The 23,274-nt window shown below is 43.6% G+C and overlaps 1 protein-coding gene across 1 annotated transcript in view; it reads right to left on the bottom strand.

The window, feature by feature from the left end:
- The window catches only part of SLC10A6 (solute carrier family 10 member 6), a 39,538-nt gene extending 17,762 nt beyond the window's left edge, over positions 1–21,776 (bottom strand). The window contains exons 1-3 of the mRNA XM_075544070.1: positions 21,400–21,776; positions 1,101–1,219; positions 160–248 (exon numbers count right to left, since the gene is read on the bottom strand). Of these exons, the coding sequence (XP_075400185.1) occupies positions 160–248; positions 1,101–1,219; positions 21,400–21,776 (585 nt within the window). The remainder of the gene's footprint in view (positions 1–159; positions 249–1,100; positions 1,220–21,399) is intronic.
- Between the last annotated feature and the right edge of the window lie 1,498 nt (positions 21,777–23,274).

Below are 23,274 nucleotides of genomic sequence, written 5' to 3'. Positions count from 1 at the left end.
GAAATGGAGGAAGTTCGGAAGCTGACATCTACACTGCAGGGTGTGTAAGGAAAGTTTCCGGGTGCAAACAGCCAGTTTATGCCAGTCATTGCCCGTGTCTGTCTGCCAGGTTTCTGAGACAGACAAGGTGCTTACCTGCTATGACACGGAGTCACTTACCTTGAGAATGATTTTGGAGTGTTCTGACCATCTATAATTCACATAGATACCGAAGGCCACAGGGATAGTCAGGCATGCCAGAGTAATTCCTGAGAGAAGAAACATCTGTCAGCAAGTGTCCTGCCCTGACTGTTCAGTCCTCCTCAACAATTTCTATTTCAATTAGATACCAGCTTCCATTGGCACTGTATTTTATTTTGACAGCCACCTCAAATAAGGTTTTCAAGTCTTTAGAAGGCATTGTTTGCAGGGTATGTGTCAGGAGTGGAACCTGGCCAGGGGTAGTCACGCTGCAAACACCTCTAGTCTATGAGTTAATATCTACAGAGCTTTAAGGATCATAGTCACGTCCCTTCTCCAAAGGGTCTGACCAACCTAGAGGAGGACCGTCAGAGACCGATGGTTTGAGACAACTATAACATCCGGGGATCTAGATCTGGAGCGTGGTCTGCTGAACGGAGGAACTTTTAAATCTCCAGGGAGTACATGTAATGCGGTCAGCAAAAACGTCAAAGCTTACAATGATGGGAAAGGGGACGTGTGGGAGCAAACAACAAAGAGCTAGGGTGGTAAAGTTACACTACGGATCATTGTTCAATTGCTCTGTAATCAAATTAAATAAAGTTTAGAAAACTGTTTAAAATAAGTTCTCTGGTTTTCTTTGTTTTCCTAAATGAACTGGTGTTGGTTTAAACTCTGGAGTTTGAACTCAGATGTCCAAATTAGAATTATACTTCTGAACTTAACCCATGATCTTGGCCAAGTGACTGAGCACTGTTGAGTCTGAAGATCTAGGAAATAGATCTAATGGTGGAAGCAGGGTTATTTAGACAAGTGAATTAGATGATACATAAAAGTCCCTGCACAAAAGCCTGTGTTGTTGATGAGAGCTATTGTTATTACGTTGGTGTTTCTATGTATTTTGTGAGCCCAGTACAGACCTATGCTCTGATAAGGGATGGTGAGGTTCTGCTCAAGGTTCCAGGACCAGGTGTAGCAATAAAGGCAGAGAGGCATCAATCCCAGGGCAGCCACTGTGGAGCAGGCAGTCATACTGATGCTGAAAGTAAAATGGAAATGATACTTAGTAGGCAGAGTTTGGAACTAAGCAGATACTCTTTATCAAAAGCAACTCTGGGGACACAATTTCTTAGTGATAACCCTGGGTCAATTACTTGATGTTCTCTTCTTGTTGGTTGATATTAAATTGGGGCAAGAGGAAAGAAGCGGTGTGAAAGGTAAACTGAGGCACAGAATGAGTGAGAGGTAAACTGAGGAACGGGGAGATGACAAGGGGAGAGCAGAAACAGAAATAGCTTAGGGGGTCATTTCCCATGAAGCTCCATGGTCTAGCAAGTAGCCCAGGGGAATCCCGGGCTCTGACAGGTGTCTGAAGTCTTGAAAGGAAAGTGGGGAGGGGGAGATCCAGGCTGCAGCAGCTGCAGCAGCAAGGTTGATGGCCCAGGATGTGGTTATCAGCTCTCGCAAGCAGGCCTGCCTGCCGGTTCTCAGGGAGTCAGGCATTCCAGGCATTGTTCTCCTGTCTCCTCATGTCAGCGGGGGCAGCTGCTGACCTCCAGTATGTGCAGGGAAGTGGGGGCCCTAACCCGCTTCAGCTCAGGCCAATCACTGTGGCCCAGAAAAACTTCCCAGCATTTCTTTCCATCCATCAACTAATTCGCTCTTACACAGACTGCTCAGCACTAAAACGAGCCTTGCTCTAAAAGAGCCAACAATATAATGGTTGGGTACCCTGCCCCTTGCCCCTGGTCTTTACATCAGCCTCAATTCCTTTGATTTATTGTCATTGTGGATCCTAACTGTCCACTAGGAAAAAGAGAACTCATTACCACATGCCGTAACATTCCTACTGAGTTACTTAGGCACGTGGAATTCTTATGACATGGCCCTGGTGGACCCTCACCCTAATGAGGAAGTTCAGAAGATATGGGTCTTGTTACAAAGCGTGGGGAAGAAATCAAACCGTGCCTGGCTACTAGAGAGAAGAACACCTGGCGTCTTAAAGGCTTATCTTCAAGCAAGCAGTCATCTGAGTGAGGCAACAACTCAGTTCACAAGGAAGAAGCACATCAGCCCTGGTGATCCAAAGATTATAAAAACTAAAATCCAAACCTGAAGGAGAGGGTGGTCTCAGGGCTGAAATTATCAACATCCAGGGTGCAGAAGGCTATGGGTGACCATAAAAACCCAAAATCCATTTGCCGGGCCCCTTGTGAATTAAGCCTTTGTTGAATTTCCTCAGGACCATGAGACAACTAGGTCAATTGGCATAACTGAATTCTTAAAGACCAGGTTCTTGTTCTACGTTTCTAGTTTAGTGGGTAGAGTCTGCAGTCTTAAAAGCTAATAGACAAGTGTCGGATTCTTCCCATTTGAAGCAAAGGAGCGAGAAAGAAGCCAAAGACTGGGGGAAGAAATCAGTCCCAAGGATTAACGGTCCATGCTAAGCACAGCCTGGATTGCCACCAAGCACTCTGACTAGGGCAACAGTAGAAGGTACCAGTGAGAGCGGGAGCAAAGCAAAACAAATTCACATTGATTTTTTAAAGGCTAGACTTACTGATGATTAGCGGGGCATGGCATTTTAAGAGGCTAGCCTCAGCACGAGAGTTCACCCCAAAAGCAACAGCCTAAGTGAGCCTGCACAGTTCAAACTAGTCTTGTTCCAGGGTCCCTTGTAAACTACATGCAGTTTTTGACTTAGCAGGAGGCCTGGTGAGTGAAGAGCAAAGCCTCACTAGGGAGAGGGAGGCTCTCCCTCCATTGCTCCCATGGAGCAATGCGTTACATCTTTATAGTCAAATTTTACATTTATGGTTTAAACTCATCTAAAATTTGTATGTTACATAGTATAAAGTATGAGACTCCTACCAGGAAGCACCAAAGCATAAGGACAGCGTGGTCACATGGAAGGATGCATGAAAAGAGAGGGCTACAAAGCTGGCCCCCCCCAGAGCCAGACTGACCCCCTCCCTGGAAGTGGGTTAGGGGAGAGCAAGTTGGAGAGAGGGCCCCGCATGCGGGGAGGCAGGCTGGGAGGGAGGAAGTGAAGGAGAGTCAGACTGGGGCCCCAGCTGGCTCAGAGGATGATGTCCCTGCTGGGAGCAATTGGGACACAATGGGGACTGGGCAAATGACAACAGCATGTATCATGCTGTCTCCTTACTGGAGCAGACTGCGATAGAAGTCATTTCTGAGATCACATGGTGGGGAGGCAGTGTAGTCTGAACCCCCAAAATGGAGCAAATCACAAAGGGAGTATACCTGGCTAAACAATCTGGAGGAAAAAACAACCGGGCTGACTGTTGGGGGGTGGGGAAGGGGAAGGAAGAGGGGGATTTGGGGGAAGGGTAAGGAAGTGGTGTTAACAAACTCAGGGGCAAGGGAACAACAAGTTGTCCAAAATCAGCGGCAATGAGGGTGTAGGAGGCCTGGTAGGGCTTGAGCAAGGGTTACTGAGAGGAAATACTGAAACTGAAATGAAGGCAGAGCATGATAGTGGGACAAAAGGAAAGTAAAAGAAAATAGAGGAAAGAACTAGGAGGTAAAGGGCATTTATAGAGTTCTAAATACAGGCATGTACGTATGTTAATATATTTATTTATTATGATGATGAAACAAACCTATGTGCATATATTTAAAAGGTTTAATATTAAGGTAGCAGATGGATATTGGGCCTCCACTCAAGTACTCCCTCAATGCAAGAACACTTTGTTGTATTAAATTGGCATTCCATGATGTTCACTTTCCCGACATGATCGCTGAAGACAAGTGGGTGCATAAGCAAATGTGGTGAAGAAAGTTGAGGGTGCCCAGCTATGAAAAGATATAGTTTCTAGGGTCTTAAAGGCTTGAAGATAAACAAGGAGCCATCTAGTTAAGAAGCAACCAAGCCCACATGGAGGAAATACACCAGCCTATGGGATCACAAGGTGTCGAAGGGATAAGGTTTCAGGCATCAAAGAAGGAAAAATAATATCATTGTGTGCTGACCTCCCCCATACGATCACTGAGGACAAATGGTGGCATAAGCTGATGGTGCCCAGCTATCAAAAGATATAGTGTCTGGGGTCTTAAAGGCTTGAGGGTAAACAAGCGGCCATCTAGCACAGAAGCCAGAAAGCCCACATGGAAGAAAACACCAGCCTGTGTGATCACAAGGTGTCAAAGGGATCAGGTATCAAGCAAGGGAAAAAAATCACATCATTATGAATGAGGGGAGTGTAGAGTGGGGACCCAAAGGCCATTTGTGGGCAACTGGACATCCCCTTACAGAAGGGACTTTGGGAGGAGACAAACCAGTCAGGGGACAGTGTAGCAACGATGAAACATACAACTTTCCCCTAGTTCTTAAATGCTTCCTCCCCCCAACTACCATGATCGCAATTCTACCTTACAAATCCAGCTGGACCAGAGGACATACACTGGAACAGATAGGAACTGGGAATACAGGGAATACAGGACAAATGAACCCCTAAGGTCCAGTGGTAAGAGTGGTGATACTGGGAGGGTGGAGGTAAGATGGGGTAGAAAGGGGGAACCGATTACAAGGAGCTACATATAACCTCCTCTCTGGAGATCGGTCAACAGAAAAGTAGATGAAGAGAGACGTTGGATAGTTTAAGATATGACAAAATATCAATGACTTATAAATTGTCAAGGGTGCATGAAGGAAGGGGAACGGGGAGGGAGGGGGAAATGAGGAGTTGATATCAAAGGCTTGAGTAGAAAGCAGATGTTTTGAGAATGATGATGGCAACAAATGTTCAAAGTGCTTGACACAATGGATGGATGGATGGATTGTGATAAGCGTTGTATGAGCCCTCAATAAAATGATCTTTTTTTAAAGTATGAGACGGATGTCTTGTTCTTCTTGACTGGCAAGCAGGAGCCCTGGTGGCGTGGGGGGGGGGGGCGGTTCGGTGTTGGGTTGCTAGCCACAAAGACAGCAGTTCCACCCCTTTAACCACTCTGCAGGAGAACGATGAGGCTTCCCGCTTCTGTGAAGCCTGTCAGCCTCAAAAGGCAACAGGCGCAGGTCTGCTCTGTCCTACAGGATCCCCGTGGGTCGGAATCCACGTCACGGAAGGAGGATACTGACAAGCTCTTGTGGTGGTGCCATTTCCTAAATAAATCCTCACTTTCCACTCAAACGAGGTGCCACCTTCATCTTAGATCAGGTTCCCAGCGTATTAAAAATATTTTCTGAAAAGACTCTTCTATGATGCTCATCAATCACCATGTTTTTTTTCTAAGCAGATTTCTGTTTTAATTACAGAGTTTTCAAAGTAAGCTTATACATATGGGAGAGCTAAGTTTCCACGTGAATTTTCCTTTTCAAACTTTTCTTAGCATTTCTCACTTTTTTGTTCTATATGAAGTTTTAAATTACTTTGTCCTACTTTGTACTTTGAGCACAAGCTTTTCTGCCGATGTAGAAGGCACAATAAATGAAGGTCGTCCATTTGCCAGAGCTCTCAAAACTCTCCCAGGGGTCCTCAAACTACGGCCCGTGGGCCACATGTGGCCCGCCGAGGATATTTATCCAGGCCGCTGGGTGTTTTTGTCCTATTTGTTTTTTTACGTCAAAATAAGATAAGTGCAGTGTGCATAGGAATTTGTTCATAGTTAAAAAAAACAACCATAGTCCAGCCCTCCAATGGGTCTGAGGGACAGTGAACTGGCCCCCTGTTTTAAAAGTTTGAGGACCCCTGCTAGTCAGTCAGAGGCCCAAGAACCCTCTCTACATTCTTCGCCTTTGAGAGTACTACATTCCTTGGCTCTCCAAATTACTAGGTCCTGAAAGGCATTCCATATGAAATCACTTTAACCTTGAACTTCAGGAAAGCTAGCCTATGCCATCTGCCTGGCTTTGACTCAAACAAGAAGGGTAATATTTTTAATTATGCAAAGCAAAGTGTAAGATTCATATCACATTGAGTCTGTATCCTCAGCTAGAGAGGTTCGTGTTTCCATCATTTGTACATTGGGTCCAGTCTGTGATGGTCACTGTAATTGTCAAGGGCTATAATAGATGGTCCCGGTTTTCTGTCAACTGTAATAAATACCAAGGAAGCTATAGGAGCACACAATCAACTTGGGCAAATGCAATAGGAAGTCGCACCTTTCATTTTCTGCAAGAAAATTCAAAAGTAGCATAAGCAGAGGATGCCGCTAACTGGCTGACTTGCTTGTTCAAATGACAAGAATAAATTTGCTTCTAAAGTATTACTTCAATATAACAAGACTCCACTTGTACTAAGAAATATGGCATCATCATTCCCAAACGATTACAGAGAATAATTAGACAGATTAAACAAGCCTGGACAAATAAGTAAATCCTGAGCCACCCTTAAAACAGGAAAAATGACGTAAAAAGAGGCTTCAGAATGTGCAAAATAATAAATTGAAAAATAATAGAAAATTTTCAACCCCACTGTAACAAATGCATTATATTAAAATACAGTGTCAATTAGGAGAGTAAGGTGAAATTTAAATAGCTCAAATGTTATTTTATTTCCAAATCTAGCAAAATCAGGCAGACTGACATTAAAAATATATAAAAGTATGAACATCCAATTAGTGGAGGGCTGTGAAGGATGATGGGAGACCAAAACCCATCTGCAGAGTGTCTAGTCAGGCTGAGCCTCTGACAGAGGTGCTCTAGCCGGGCCAGAGTCTCTACCTGGATGGCAGCGCTGCAGAGGATGACCCTGGTGATACAGTTCGTGCAGCCTGACCCGCTCACCTGAGGTCAACCCAAGATGAGAGTGCAGCAGACTAATGATGGGATTGAAACCACAAAGTCCCCAGTGAATCTCAATGTAGATTTCTGACTTGGAGGAAAGCACCTGGCAGCCCATCTGAACTGGTAGGTAATTGCTCATTAGAGGGCCACACTGAAAGACTAAAGGCATAACTTGGAGGGTGGGGGAGGCACTAGACTGCTCCATCCCTACTGCGCGAATAGCAACATGGTCTTCTTATAGGATGCTTGCCTTTCAGACAGGCTTGCTGAAGATTAAAGGGGCTTACATGTTGTTTGGTAAGCAGGGCCCAGGATTGGTAACCCTGAAAGAAATGGGCATGGGTCTAATGGTTTCTAACATATCCTTCTCTCTCTTAAACATAGAGGTATTTACCTGCTCTATACCATGCTTCCTGTTCGACTTGTGACTATCTCTATGTTTGTTTGGTAGTTGTTTTTTTTTAAACATTTTATTGAGGGTTCTTACAACTCTTGTAACAATTCATCTATCAATTGTATCAAGCACATTTATACATATGTTGCCATCATTATTTTCTAGACATTTATTTTCTGTTGAGCCTCCCTCAACTCCTCCCCCACCCTCCCTCTCACTCACACCCTCATGACCCCTTGATAAATTATAAATTATTATTATTTTCATACCTTACACCAACTGCTGTCTCCCTTCCCCCATGGTTTCTATTGTTTGTTCATCTGCAGAGGTCAGGGGTGTGTGCAGTTATGTGTCAATCATCATGATTCATTCCCCATTCCTCCCCTCATCTCCCCACCTTCTCCCTGCCTTCCTGGTATCCATACTCCCATTCCTGTTCCTGGATTCCATGTGCTATGAGTTCTTCTATCTTCTCTGTACCAGTGCGCATGATCCAGTCTAGCACGCCGTGAAAGACAATCCTAGGGTTATGATACTGGGGTGTGTGGAAGCCTTAAGGAACCAGAGGAATATTATGTGTTTCATTGGTGCTTTTCTGCATCCTGATTGACTCATCCCTTCCCTGTGACCCCTCTGTGAGGGGATGTCCCACTGTCTACAGATGGGCTTTGGGTTTCGACCCCCTCATTCTCAACAATATGGTTTGTTTGTTTGATTGATCGATTGTTTTGAGTCTTCTGATGCCTGGTACCCAGTCCCGGCGACACCTCATGATCACACAGGCTGGTGTGCTTCCTCCATGGGGGGTTGCTGCTTCTCTGCTACATGGCCTCTTGTTAAACTTCAAGCCTTTAAGACCCGAGATGCTATATCTTTTGATAGCCACACACCACCCACTTTTTTCACCACATTTGCTATGTACCCTTTTTGTTTTCAGTGATTGTGCCGGGGGTTGAAGGTGTGAGCATCCCAGAATGCCAGGTTGTTAGAACAAAATGTTCTTGCATTTGGAGAGGGCATGAGCAGAGACCCAAAGTCTGTCCACTACCCCAGTGTGTTGCCATATAAATATATGTACATGGGCCAAACCTCTATTTTTATCAATTAATGTATAACCTATGTACACATCTATATTTATACCTCTATCCATACCTTTGATTCCTAGATCATTCCTCTTCTTTTTGCTTTCCTCCTGCCCCACCATCATGCTCACCCTACTTCTGCCTCTTAGTAGTTCCTCTCAGCTAGATTGCTGTTGCCTCAACACCCCCAGGATCTCTACATCCTTGTTGTTGTTGATTTTATTTCCTTAGTTGTTCCCTGTCTATGGCGTTGTTTGCTCATCACTCTCCTTCCCCAGCTCCTTCTGTCCCCAGTCTCTCTGGGACCTTGGGTCCCTTCTCCTTGAGCTTGCTTCCCATGCCTATCTTATTAAGTAGACAACCCAACAAAAACAGAGAACAAACAAAAGAAAACAAAAGATTTTTTTTAAACCCACATAATTCCACGTCTGTCCACTGACCTTTATGACTCTCTCCCCACTGGTCCTGGAGGCATTCCGGCAACTGCCCCTCCTGGTCTGAAGTCTACCTTTGGGGACTCTTCAGGGGCTTTGTGGGAAGAGAGGGCAGGGAGGAGGGGAAAGGGGAACTGATGACTGCATAACCTCCCCCGATGGGATCGAATGACAGAATTTTATGTGAGTGGATAGATTGAAATAGATACGATATGTCAATAAAAATACATATATATATTTTTAAGATGATAAATAAAAAGAGTCTCAAACAGCCTTGCTATTAGGCAGAGACCATTGTAATCTAGATTATGCTGGATTGAACTCACCCTATAGACTCAACATAAATTTGTTCTGGGTACAAGTATCTCTTACTGAGTCCTTGACAGACATTTCTTCCAGGGCCTTTTGAATCTTTTTTTTCCCCTTCCTATGCATTATTTGTATTTTTGTCTTTGTACTATTATGATTTTATCCTTACCATCTTAAAAAATATGAAATCAGACATTTATTTTCTCATTGAAATAAATTTTAAAACGATCCAGTTAGCGAGATAAAGATGGAATCTGTGCTGAGATCAGGTCACCATATTGTGAGGAATATGTTCTGGGCCTCTTCCCACACTCCAGTGTCACTTCAAGCCTTGCAGTCTATGTGCAGTGGTTAGGGACTACGCCAACTAGACACTCCTAGGTAACGGCAGGACAGGGCACAGCCTATTAAATTGGGTCTCAGTCTGATGACACTCCCTTGGTGGCGTGACCCTTTGTGTATAAGAGGAGTGACACTGGGAATTCTCTTTCTCTCTGTCTCTCCTCCTTCGCCTGCCTGCCTCCAGGGTTGGCTCATGTACACCGCACAACCCTGAAAGCTGTTGGCACTTGGCCATATTTCCATTGGCTTTGGATCCACATGGCTCTGTACCCACTGGCCTGTGGTCTTCTTGCTTTGCTGTCTGGAGCTATGCGACTCTGGAGAGGGATTTATGGACTAGCAATGGGCTTATGGACTTGAGTTGGACTGGGCTGGCATGCCCTCTTGATATATATATATATATTTTTTTTTATATAAAGCTCTTTCTTATACATAGATGAGCATCATGGGATTTGTTTTTCTAGACAACCCAGCCTAAGACACCCTGCCTTGAGCAGTATTAACTATGTGTGCCTTTGTGTGTCTGTGTCTGTGCATGTGTGAACTCCCTAAACTGTGGAGCAAAATAAAATTTCCTTGACAAAAAATGATGAAGTTGACCGACTTTATACTAAAAAAAAGTTCAAGGTCAGATGTTCCATCCCCAAATGTTAATGGTATACTTGTCTACTGCCTGTCAGTAATAATCATTTACTTAACTATTGTGAAGAAAGAGACTGTGGAGAATTGCATCAGTCAGTACAAAGCCAGGGCTAATTCCAGAACATCCCATCAACTGCTCACATCTAAGCACATTCTGGAAATTCTAGCTAGATTATATAAAGAAGAATGCAATATCAGGATTGAAGGAAGGCTTATAAACAAACTGTGATATACAGAAGACAAAACCTTGTTTGCTGAAAATGAGGAGGACTTGAAGCATTTGCTAATGAAAATCAAGGACTAGAGCCTTCAGTATGGAAATCTTCACTAATGGATAATATCATTGGAGCAGTCACATAATCTGACAATTTGGCAGAAGGGGTGGAGTCTTGCCTGTCAATCAGGTCATAGTCTTCTTCTGAGGATTCAGGGAGTTTTCTTCTGTTTCTCCATAGAGGTGGGACATACTTTCTCTCTGCTATGTCTTCCTGCTGACAAGACACATGGAGCCACACTGATCCCAGCCAGAGCCCTGGAGCTGAAGGAGCCACGTAGAGACCCAAACCAGTGCTGAGATGCTTCCACTGCCACTGGATCCACAGGACTTTCCACCCACAGGCCTATGATCCTGTGCATTCAGCATCATTGCATGTTTTTTGTGAGTCTGAAGAGGAATTTATAGACTGGTATAGGACATATGAGTTAATATTGAACTTATGGACTTGATCTGGACTGGACTGAGATGTTTTCTTAATATACAATTACTCTTTGATATAAAGCTCTTTCCTATATATATGTGAATGTTCCTGGGTTTGTTACTCCAGACTAACACAGTCATGATCAGTAGAGAAAAGATTGAAGTTGTCAAGGATTTCATCTTGCTCAGATCCATAATCAATGCTCATAGAAGCAACAGCCAAGAGACTAATGATGCTTTACTGTGATAGTTACATAATCTGGTGTCAATTTGGGACTTGAGAGGATTAAGAGTGTAGGGGTGGAATGTAGTCTGTCAGTTGAATCACAGCCAATGAGTCCTCTGTGTAGGCATAGCCTTCTGAGAATTCTGAGAACTTATGTATTTTCCTCCTTGGTATGGGAGACACTTTCTCTCTCTCCTCACTCTCTTGGAGAATCTCTACTGACAAAACTCACTCCCTTGGAGACACTGATAGACCCCAAGCCCTGGGAACTGGAGAAGTCACGTGGTGACCCCTGCCAGCACTGAGATGCTTACAATGCCACTGGATCCAAAGACTTTCTACCCACTAGCCTGTGATCATCCTGCATTCAGCATCATTGCATGTGTTTCCTGAGTCTGAAGAGGACTTTATAAATTGGTATTGAACATATGGGCTAATATCAGACTTTGGGTGTGGATTGGACTGGGTTGGGATGCTTTCTTAATGTACCATTACCCTTTACATAAAACTCTGTCTTATACACATATGAGTTTCTATGGATTTGTTTTTCTCATCCACCCGGATGAATGCAATTACATTGAGTGAATCTGCTGCACCAGAACTCTTTAAAGTACTGAAAAGCAAGGATGTGACTTTGAAAACTAAGATACGCCTGACCCACGACATAGTATTTTCAGTGGCCTCACAAGCATGTGGAAGTTGGACAACTGAAGAAGTTAGAGCATAGGAGAATCTATGCATTTGAATTATGGTGCTGAAAAAATTTGGAATTGCCATGAACTGTCCTGTTTTGGAAGAAGTACAACCAGAATGCTCTTCAGGGAAAGGATGATGAAATTCCATCTCACATACTTTGGACACATTGTCAGGAAAGACTGGTCACTGGAGAAGGACGTCATACAGGTGAATGAGGGGAGCAGTGAAAAAGAGAAAGCTCCCTTGCCGAGATGGATGGGCAAAGTGGCTGCAACAATGGGTTCCAACACAAGAACCATTGTGCAGATGGCACAGGAGCGGGCAGTGTGTTGTTCTGTTCTATGCAGGGCCATGACGAGTCAGAACCCACTCAATGGCACCGAACAATAGCAAGGAAGGAAATTAAAGAAATCCACACAAGCAATGTATGACCTTGAGTACAGGTTTTGTTGTTAGGTGCTACCAAGTGCACTCGGACTCATAGCAACCTAAATGCAATAAAACGAAACACTGCCCACTCTTGCACCATCCTCGCAATTATCTTCGAGCCCATCGTTGCAGCCGCTGTGTCAACCCATCACATTGAAGCCTTCCTTTTATTTTTTCCATTGACCTTCTACTTAGCCAAGCAAAATGCCCTTCTCTAATGACTAGATCATTCTGATAATATGTCCAAAAATGTGAGATGAAGTTTCACCATTCTCACTTCTAAGGAGCGCTCTGACTGTACCAACACAGATTTTTATGTTCATCTAGCAATCTATGTTATATATAATCTTCTACATCAACACCATAATCTAAACTCATCAATTCTCTGTTGTACTTTGTTAACTGTCCAGTTTTTTTAAGGCTCATACAACTCTTATCAAATTCCATACATACATCAATTGTGTAAAGCACATCTGTATATTCATTGTCCTCATCATTTTGAAAGCATTTGCTCTCCACTTAAGCCCTTGGCATCAGGTCCTCTTTTTTTCCCCTCCCTCCCTGCTCCCCCCTCCCTTATGAGCCCTTGATAATTTATAAATGATTAGTTTGTCATATCTTGCCCTGTCCAATGTCTCCCTACACCCACTTTTCTGTTGTCCGTCCCCAAGTTTCCCTCTTTCCAACCCACTCTCTCTCTATCCTCCCAGTATCGCCACTCACACCCCTGGTCCTGACGGTATCATCCGTCCTGGATTCCCTGTGCCTCCATCTCCTATCTACACCAGTGTACATCCTCTGGTCTAGCCAGACTTGCAACAGTCCACAGAGAGGACCACATGGCCAGCCCCACTATGAGACATGACACCCCTTACTGACCGATGGCCCTGCGGGGGACGGCACCGGAGACACAGTGTGGGAATTGCGCCCGACCTGATCCCACCACACCGAGGCAAAGCACTGGGGGAGTGCAGCAGAACAGCAAGGGAATGGAGCGGCAAGGTCCCCAGGGAATGCTGAAGGTGGACTTTGGGGCCAGGTCGCGGTGCCCCAACAGACTGGACTGGAAAACACTCCTAAAGGCCAACAAATGATCCTTGAACTAACTACAAGCTTTTCTTTCTTGTTGTGTTTTGTTCTTTGTCAGTGGTTTGTTGTTGTTATTGTTTTGTTGTATATTGTTGCTTGGTTTTGCTCTGTCTTGTTTTTGTGCATGCTATTAACTGTCCATTTTTTATATGTGTATGATGCACTTCAAAATACTATATCTTGGGTAAGGGGAACCTTAGTCCTCAAAGTGGTATCTTTGCTATTTAACACTTTCAAGAGATGTCATTGATTACTTGACTGCTGCTTCCATGGGCATTGAGTGTTGATTCAAGTAAAATGAAATCCTTACCAACTTCAAACTTTTTATTATGAAATTTTCTATTGGTCCAATTGTAAGGATTTTTGTTTTCTTGACATTGAGGTATAATCCATATTTGTGTTAGGCTGAGTCACCTAGAGAGACAAACCAATGACACTCATATATGGACAAGAAATAACCTTATATCAAGAAGGAACTTTAGATTGCGTAACTCATTTTAAAGGCGATTTAACCATGGGGATGTGGTGGGATAACCGTTCTAAAATTTATGTAGTGATGATTGTATAATTCTCATTGATATGAGTGAATGACTGAACTATTGAATTGTATGATATGTAAGTTAGGTGCCAATAAAAATGTTTGAAAATAAAAAGAAGCAACTTTACACCATGAGGCACCTTAGCCTAGTCCACCTCTATTCCTTAGTGCTGATGCCAGATGGTGCCCTCTTTAGACTCACAGACCTGCAGGTTGATGATACTGAAAGGTGAAGACAGATGCAGGAAGACCACAGGCCAGTGGGTATGGATTTGCATGGATCAAGGTTGGTGGATGCATGGAAGGGTGGTGACAGTTCTCAAGGTCAGGTGGCCCACATGAGAACAAAGACAAAGGGTCAAAGAGAGGAGCAATTCCCAGTACCTCTCACTCTTCTAAAAAGGCCACACCTCCAAGGAGGTGTCATCAATCTGTCACTTGATTGGCAGGTGGGTCACCACCCCTATCTCCACACAAGGACCATCAAGTTGACATAAAATCTAACAGCTGCAATATTGAGGACTATTGCCTTTGATCTCCCTCAGTAAATGCTGCCAGTCCTCTTGAAGCAAGCAAGCTTGTTTTCTCTGCAAATCACAGCCTTCTGGAGTGTTGAAGCCATGTTCTTCACATCGTTCAGCTTCTCCTCGATTACACAGCATGCAGATTTAATAAATATGATGAAAGGATAGAACCCTGATGCATATCTATGCTGATTAGACCACAAAGGACCCCCTTGTTCTGTTCTAATGGCTACTTCGTGGGCTATGTACAGGTTTCTCATGAGCGCAATTGAGTGTTCTGGGACTCTCAATCTTTCCATCATTATGTACAGTTTGTTATGACGCACACCATCAAATGTGTTTGCATAGTCAATAAAACACAAGTGAACATCTGTTTAGTAATCTCTATTTTGTGCCCAAATCAATCTAGCATCAGTAAAGATATCCCTTGTTCTACATCCTCTTATGAATTCAGCTGGAGTTTCTGGCATCTCCCTGTGGTTGTACCAGTGCAACCATTTTTAAATTATCTCCTGAAAAAAATATACTTGCTTGTGGCATTAGTGACAGTGTTTGATAATGCCCACCCTCTGTTGAGTCACCTTTCTTTAGAGTGAGCAATATTATTGATCTCTCCCAATTGGTTGGTCAAGTAGCTGTCTTCCAGAGATTGCTGAGTATTTCCAGGGCTGAATCTGTTTGTTGAAGCATTTCCATTAGTATACTGCCAATTTCTGAAAACATGCTTTTCACCAATACTTTTCAGGAATCTTGGACTTCATCTTTCAGTACCTTTATATCTTCATCATATACTACTTTTTGAACTAGTCATTTTTCAACTAAATCTTTCTGGTATTGTGACAGTGTATTCCTTCCATCTTCTTTTGATATTTCCTGCATTGTTTAGTGTTTTTCCCATAACTCTTTCAAGATTGCAACTCCTGTCTGTAGTAAACAGTGGTGGAAGTGGTCATATCTGGCCTCTTCTGACTTTCCTATTGCCACAAGGCAAGCATCAGACATGTCTCCAAGCTCCATGCTTGTTTACCTATCTAATATCAACTGTTCCTCCCATGCCATTCTACATCTATGCTGGGTTCAATAGAACTCACAGACAATATTCAAGGTTAAGGGAAGTTATTAAGGAAGTTAACAGATTACCCTAAATCAGGATTAGCAAACAGTAGGTTAAGAGTTATGTCAACTAGACACTCTTCGGTAAGGATAAGTGTGGAGCTCAACCTATCCATTACATTGCAGCCTGATGACACCTCCTTGGTGTCATAGACTTTTGATCTGAGAGAGAGAGAGAACAAGGTCATATCCTCTTTGGCCTTTGGTCTTCCGCTGGAGCTGGTTCTTATGTCTGATGCCTCCATCCCCTATTGCTTCGCCTGCTGATCCCAGAAGCTCTCAACAGACTATGTATAGTGGACTCAGTGAGCCAACTTTGGACCTTTGTGTCCACTAGCCTCTGACCCTGCTGTCTCTGTTCTGTCGTCATGCTTTCTGTTCATCAGCTACCACGTGTTGAGAGAAAGCCATCTTCAACTGGACTTAACTTACATATTTCTTATGTAATGGTTTACTGTGTAAGCTGTTTCTTGATTGTGTTAAGCCAGGTTGTCTAGAAAAAGAAATCCAGTAACTCTCATCTATATATAAGGATTTTATCAATAAGTTCAGAAAGAAAAAGTATGTTTTGGAAACCATATATGTTTATGGAAGAAATTGCACAATTATGTTTGACAAGATGGCACTATGTAATGATATGACATGTGTATTGGCTCCCCAAACCAGGTCTCTGCCTGAATCTCAGCCTCTCAGTCACATGGTCCTAAACCTTTATCTCCAGGAGCCAGGAAGCCAGCCCACAGACCACTCTGTTCCACAGTTCCGTAGTCTCCAGTCAGATAAGGGGAAGTTACCCTCATATTCTCAGTTCTTCTCCTTTGAGACCCGATGCCACAGTGCCTGGTCTCAGCAGCCTCCACCACTTCAGATAGAGATCTTAGATGTGCTCTTCCGAGGGTCCTCAGCTTTTTCGCTGTGTAACAGATAGCTCTTTTACACTGAGAAATGATTTTGATACTAACCATAGCTCCAGCAAAAAAAGAGGGCCCTCAAGGAGATGGATTGATGCAGTGGCTGCAACAATGGGTTCAGGCAGAAGAGCCATTGTAAGGATGGCATTGGGCCAGGCAGGGTTTTGTTCTATTATGCACAGTGCACTATGTATCAGCATCTACTCAGTGGCACCTCACAACAACATGCCCTCACGGAAAAAAATGGTGCCTGAAGTCATGTCCTGTAGTAGTCTTAACAATGCTCCCAAGGAAAAGGGTGTGACTTGACACATACCTTGTACACAAATCAGATCTTCATCCCACCCCAATACAGTCCACCTATATAGTAAAGAACATACTCCACGCTAGAATTACAGCCACAGCCATATAGACTCCAGAATGATAATAGAGCCCTATTCAAGGACTACAATCAGTGTCTTGAATTTTTCTTTCGTTCTTTCAGCTTAAGAAATGTTGAAAGAGATTTCAGCCTGTGGATTTATGATTGAGGAAGCTGAAGTTCAGAAAGGTGAATTTAACTACACAAAGGCACTCAGTTCCTTCAGCAAGGATGAAACCACAGATTGCTGATTTGATGCTCTGTTTCCTATCTTGAATAGTAATATTAGCTCATGTAATATTTACGCCAGATGCAATTCTAAGCACTTTATGTATGAGGCGGTAGCACCACACACACCCCCACCCCCGCCCCGAAAATGAGAAAAAGCTCCACTGGGCAGAGTATGCATTTTTTCCACTAGATGAGCATCCAACAATTCCTCTGAGTTAGTCCACTCAGTGACATCACCTAGGAAGGTCGTCTCTGGAAATAATGAATTTTTTCATAAAGGCAATTTCACTGAAACCTAGTTTTTTGAGGTGAACAACTTGAGAGAACGGTATGTGGCTGTGAAAGTTTGTTTCCTCCTCGGAAAAAAATGCCACAGAAACTGTTGTGATGTTGAACACAGCTGATAAGGACAGCGCTATGGGAAAAACTCAAGTGAATGAGTGGTTTATGACAAACCTCATTCTGGATGTCTGTCATCTTCCCAAACAGATGAAAAGGTGCACAAAATGTGTGCACTTGTGCTCAAAGACTGACGACGGACCACTGAAGAGATGGGGAAGTTATCTGGACTATGTTAGAGCTCGGTTCGGTGAATTTTAACAGGAGATTTGGGAATGAGAAGGGTCTCTGTGAAAATTGTGCCTCAGGTTCTGACTGACCAGCAAAAAGAGCATCCAGTGGAAACATGCCGTGCATTGAAAGAACAGCTCTGAAGTGACCCAGACTGTTTTTCCAAGGTCATTACTGGTGACATGACATGGTGCTATTCTTACAACCTCACAAGCAAACATCAGTCAAGCCAGTTGAAAACGCTATTGTCACCTCACCCCCCAAAAAAGCCCATCAAGTGAAATTAAAGATCAAGAGGATGCTCATTTGTTTGTTTTTGTTTGCTTGTTTTATGAGAGGGATAGCGCATTTGGAGTTAGTTCCACCAGGTCAGCTTGTTAATCAAGCTTTCTATTTAGAAGTTCTGAAAAGATTGCCTAACAGTGTTTGACCAAAAGATCTGATTCGTGGCAGATGGGGTCTGGTTTTGCCATCACGCAGCCATCTCGATGTGCCAGTTTTTGCAATAAAAACAGCACGCCTCTCTTGCCCCACACACCTTATTCATCTGACTCGCTCCATGAGACTTACTTTTGTTTCCACAAATGAAGAGGGACATGAAGGGACAGCGATTTGACGAATTTGTATTCAGCTCATTTACAGCTTTCCTCTCTTTTACCAAGCATAATGTCCTTCTCCAGAGACTGGTCCCTCCTGACAACATGCCCAAAGTATGTGAGACAAAGTCTCACCATCCTTGCCTCTAAGGAGCACCCTGCCTTTACTTGTTCTAAGATAGATTGGTTTGTCCTTTCAGCAGTCTATGGTACTTGCACGATTCTCCAGCACCACAATCCAAATGCATCCATTCTTTTCCAGCCTTTCTTATTCAATGTCCAACTTTCTCATGCATATGAGGCCCTTGAAAATACCATGGCTTAAGTCAGGCACAGCTTAGTCCTCAAAGTAACCACCTTGCTGTTCAATCCTCTGAAGACCTTGTGCAGCAGATTTACTGCAACTCCTATGTTAATGTCTTGACTGCTGCTTCCGTGACCATTGTTTGTGGATCCAGGCAAGACAAAGTCCTTGACAACTTCACTTATTTTCTCCCTTGAGCTTTTCTATGATGTTACCTATTTGTCCACTTGTGGGAATTTGGGTCTTCTTTACATTGAGTTGCAATCCATGCTGAAGACTACAGTCCTTGCTCTTCCTCAGCAAGTGCTCGAAGTCCTTCTCACTTTAACAAGCAAGGTTATACCATCTATGACGGTACATTGCAGAAATGTTCCCGATCTTCACTTCGGCCTCTGCAAATAGACTGCCATTTTATCCCATCCCGAGACAGTCTTTTGCCCAGATTGGAGAATATAATCAATGTCACCAAATTGTCTGTGTGGAAAATACTGAATTGATGCGCGCTTTGCCGTGTATAAGCTCAACAATGAAAACAACATTACAAAATAAGAAAAGAAAGGCAGGTCCTATGGCCCAGTTCCTTGACTTGGGGCTCAGTTTGAGATTTTCACCGGCCTGGCCAGTGGGATGTGGTAAAAATGATGGTAAACTGGTTTTACATCTCATCCTAAAGAGACGTTATGTGCTTTTCCTTTGTCAGAACTCTGCCACGGACAGGTGATTAGAATCAGGGTGACTGTCTAAGACAGGCTGTCCCATCCTCATCTCTCTCCCCTGGAGTGGCAGTGGGTTTAAACGGCCAACCTGCTGTTAGCAGCATGACATTTGGCTCACACATCATCAGGGCATGCAGAGGTCAAGTATTTAACTGAAGTTAAAGCTAATTAAGGACAGAACTAACTAAGGACGGTAAAATGAGCTTGATCTTGGGTTGACTTCCCATCCATTTTAAAAATCACAACTGGGCTAATATAGAAATAAGCATTCTTTTTCCCAGAAGTGTTTGAGAACACTGCTTAAAGATTTATGATCCTACTCAGAACAGATCTAATTTTGGTGCTAAATGACATGGAAGAAAGAGCCTAAATTGCAGCCTGCTGTAAAACAGATGTCATTTCAAATCTGAGTCCTACCACAGTTGTTTGTAGCATTTGACAAGCTACTTAATCAATTTCTGTGAAAAAAAATGTTGAACTATAAAAGGTCATTTAGGGTTATTATGGGAGCCAAGAAGGAGAATGCATCTGCAAGTACCTCTGAAGTGTCTATTCTCACTGCCATGAGTCAATGTCAACTCACAGGGGCCCCGGTGGGTTCCTGAGACTGTATCTGCGGATGGAAGCAGAATACGCTGTCTTTCTCCGAGTCTACATGAAGGTTCTTAATGCATACTTGTTCCCTTCCCTTTTCCCTGAGACGACCAGGCCCTGGAATCTACCAGTCATGTATAAACTTTCTTTAAAAATATTTATTATTTCCCAATTTTCATGTAGTGGTAAGCTTTATGGAATTTGAATCAACAATGCATACATAATATTAGTGACTTTGTAGTAAGATACATAGCTTATCAAATGATCTCTAATGAGTGGATCGTTAAAGACCCTTTTATGTCAATGATTAGTCTGCATGGTATGAACACATTCCAATTTATGAAATATTTTCCATATGCTAAATATTCAGGATCTGGCAAGTAAAAAATAGGAAAAAAAGTACCTGCTGACTTGCCTGTGAACTGCCAGTGCAGTCAGCACCTCTGAGTCACTCATTCATTGTACAATAAATCTCAACCACACATTGAACAGATGTAATTGTATATGTGGTTCTTTCCCTAGGCAAGAGGTGAAGCAATCTGTTTGCAAGTATGCAAGGAATCAAGAAAGGTTATCTTCGTTTTCCCACAGAGCACTTCTGTTCCTTCCTTTAATGCTCTCTCTTCTTTCCCCATCAAAACACCTACTCCCCAACTCCTGTGACTCAGTCATCTTCATTTAGGTATAAACGAATAAACAAATAAACGAGAAACTCCACCAAATCCACAGGGCTCCTTATAAATGAATGATAACACTTTATAGCTCCAAGTGTCATTTATTTTCCTCATAACTGGTAATGAGGTCGCAAACTAAAAGGAAATGGATGTGTAAGCATCTGAAAATCAGTAACAAAGAGCATGGAGCCTCCATGATGTTCCCAAGTCAAACGACTAGGCAGTACTTCAAGCCGATGCCCCGCAAACTCCCTTTCCCAGGTCTCTTCAATGCTCATGTCATAAAGCAGGGCCCCAGCCTTGCTGATTAGAAGTAACAAGGCCCTAGCTGGCAGAGCCTCAGTGGCCCAGCAGGCTAGGCACTGGGCTGCTCACTGCAAGGTCAGCAGTTTAAAACCACATGCACTCTGTAGGCGAAAGATGAGACTTTTTACTCCCGTACAGAGTGATCGTCTTGGAAACTCACAGGGGTAGTTCTACCCTGTCCTGCAGGATCACTCACAAGGACTCAGCTTTGACTCAAAGGCAAGAAGTGAGTTTGAGGGCCTAGTTCTTCTTATACCATCACCCCATTTCAAACGACCACTCTGAGTTTCCTGGAGCGCTCAGTCGAGGTCTTTGAGAACTGAGAAGTTGCGGCTGTGGACACGGCTAAAGACGCATGCGAAGGGGGCCATGCGTGCATGCCTAGAAAGGCCATGGGGTGAGATGGAAAACTGCCTCCGCTATTGCATATAAACGAAAGCCCACTACTGGGGAAAGTTGTTGCTAATAAAGCAAAAGATAATCACAGTAAAGTTTGAGCTCAGCAAGAAGGCCCTTTCACAGCTTAAAATCCCTGTAAAGTGCTTCCCACTAGAATCTCTAGCACAAGGTTTGAAAAAATTTTTAACACAAAAGTGGGACTCCCCATTAGTTCCTTCCCACCCCCCTTCCTACCCCTCCTACAAGAGAAATGAAATCAGGGAGAAGCTACTGAGCCTTCCCAGTATAACTTACCTGAGATCCATATCACCATCCACCCAGAAGGTCAAAATATTCGAGATGGTACCCCCTGGGCAGCATCCCATGATGAGCACACCGATAGCCTGGATTGGCTTCAGAGAGAAGCTGATGGCCAGGAGGTAAGCTAGAAGAGGCATCAGCCCAAACTGACACAGCAGTCCCACAGCGATGCCCCAAGGCCTCCGGATATGCGAATATAGTTTCTGGATCTCCACGGAGCATCCCAAAGAGAACATGATCAGGACCACCATCACAGCTGACATCACCGTGAAAACAGCTTTCAGGTTCCCATGAAACTGCAGTCCCAGTTGCAAATCCTCCTCCGATCTGTTGGCAGGGCAGGCTGGGCTGCTAGAACAATTGGCTGTCATCTCCTCCTCTCCGTAAGGCAACATCATAAATGAACATCTGCAACTGCAGGCTGGGCAGGTCTCTGGTACCACAATTTTAAGTAACGTAATAGAGTCACGGGTGGAGAACCTTTCCAATGGCTATTGGCCAGCCTGGTGTTTCAGTCCTAATCTGATCAGTTTATTTACAAGTCCCATTATGAAAATAATTAACATGGGTATGAAACATAATAAACTGTGGTAAGTAAGGCTTGCCACTTCTGCTGTTACTCACCACTGAATAGTCAAGTAAAATGAGACAAGTTCTGTCGTGGAGTTGCGTGGCTGCTCTGTGTCATCAGCATTGCATTGTGTTCCAGGGAAAGAGATTGGCTGCCAAGATATCATTTCTCCGAATTCAATGGGGACTGCTTTGTAAAGAGAAAGGCTAACTTCAGGGGAGGAAAACAAGACCATAAAACCAGGCATGACTAATCCAGAGCCACGCCTCACAGCATTAGCAAAGCATTTGGGACGGCACTGGTTTGCTAGTAAAACAAAAGGAAGACTGCTGGCCCTGGTATGCTAGTAAAACAAAAGGAAGACTGCCGGTAAGGGGGTAAGGGGGGAGGACGTGTCAGCAGGGACCAGGGTACTTCCACAGAGCAGTGCAATAGGCGGCCAGGCCCGCAGCTCTCTGCTTTCGATGAGAAGGTGTCCCTAAGCCATGGGTCAGCTAAATAGTTTATAGGTTATCAAGGGAGGGAGAGGGAGGGGAAAAATAAGGAGCTGATACCAAGGGCTCAAGTAGAAAGAACATGTTTTGAAAATGATGATGGCAACAAATGTACAAATATGCTTGACACAATGGATGGATTATGATAAGAGTTGTTTGAGCCCCCAATAAACTGATTTTTTAAAAAGTGTCCCTAAAGCCAATCATTAAATATCTTCAAAAATACTATGGCTTGACTGCACACCTCCATGATAGGATCGCTGAAGACAAATGGGTGCACAAGCAAATGTGGTGAAGAAAGCTGATGGTGCCCGGCTATCAAAAGAGATAGTGTCTGGGGTCTTAAAGGCTTGAAGGTGAACAAGCGGCCATCTCGCTCAGAAACAAATAAGCCCACATGGAAGAAGCACACCGGCCAGTGCGATCACGAGGTGCCCAAGGGACCAGATATAAGGCATCATGCAAAAAAAAAAAAAAAAAGATATGTGTGTGTATGTATGTGTATATATGTGTATATGTATATATGTATGTGTATATATATATTATATTAAATGAAGGGGGAAGTGCAGAGTGGAGACCCAAGGCCCAAGTGTCGGCCAATGGAGATCCCCTCATAGAGGGGCTTAGGAGAGGAGATGGGTTAACTAGGGTGTGAGGTAGTATTGATGAAGAACACAGCTTTCCCCCAGATCCTGGATGCTTCCTCCCCCCAACTACCATGATCCGAATTCTACCTTGCAGGGCTGGATAGGACAGAGGCTGTACACTGGTACATATGAGGGTTGGAGGTACAGGGAATCCAGG

The sequence above is a fragment of the Tenrec ecaudatus genome, chromosome 3, assembly GCF_050624435.1.
Source record: "Tenrec ecaudatus isolate mTenEca1 chromosome 3, mTenEca1.hap1, whole genome shotgun sequence".
In the NCBI taxonomy this organism is placed as follows: Eukaryota; Metazoa; Chordata; class Mammalia; order Afrosoricida; family Tenrecidae; genus Tenrec; species Tenrec ecaudatus.
The sequence above is the reverse complement of the archived record's forward strand: the minus strand, read 5'-3'. Positions and strand labels throughout refer to the sequence as shown.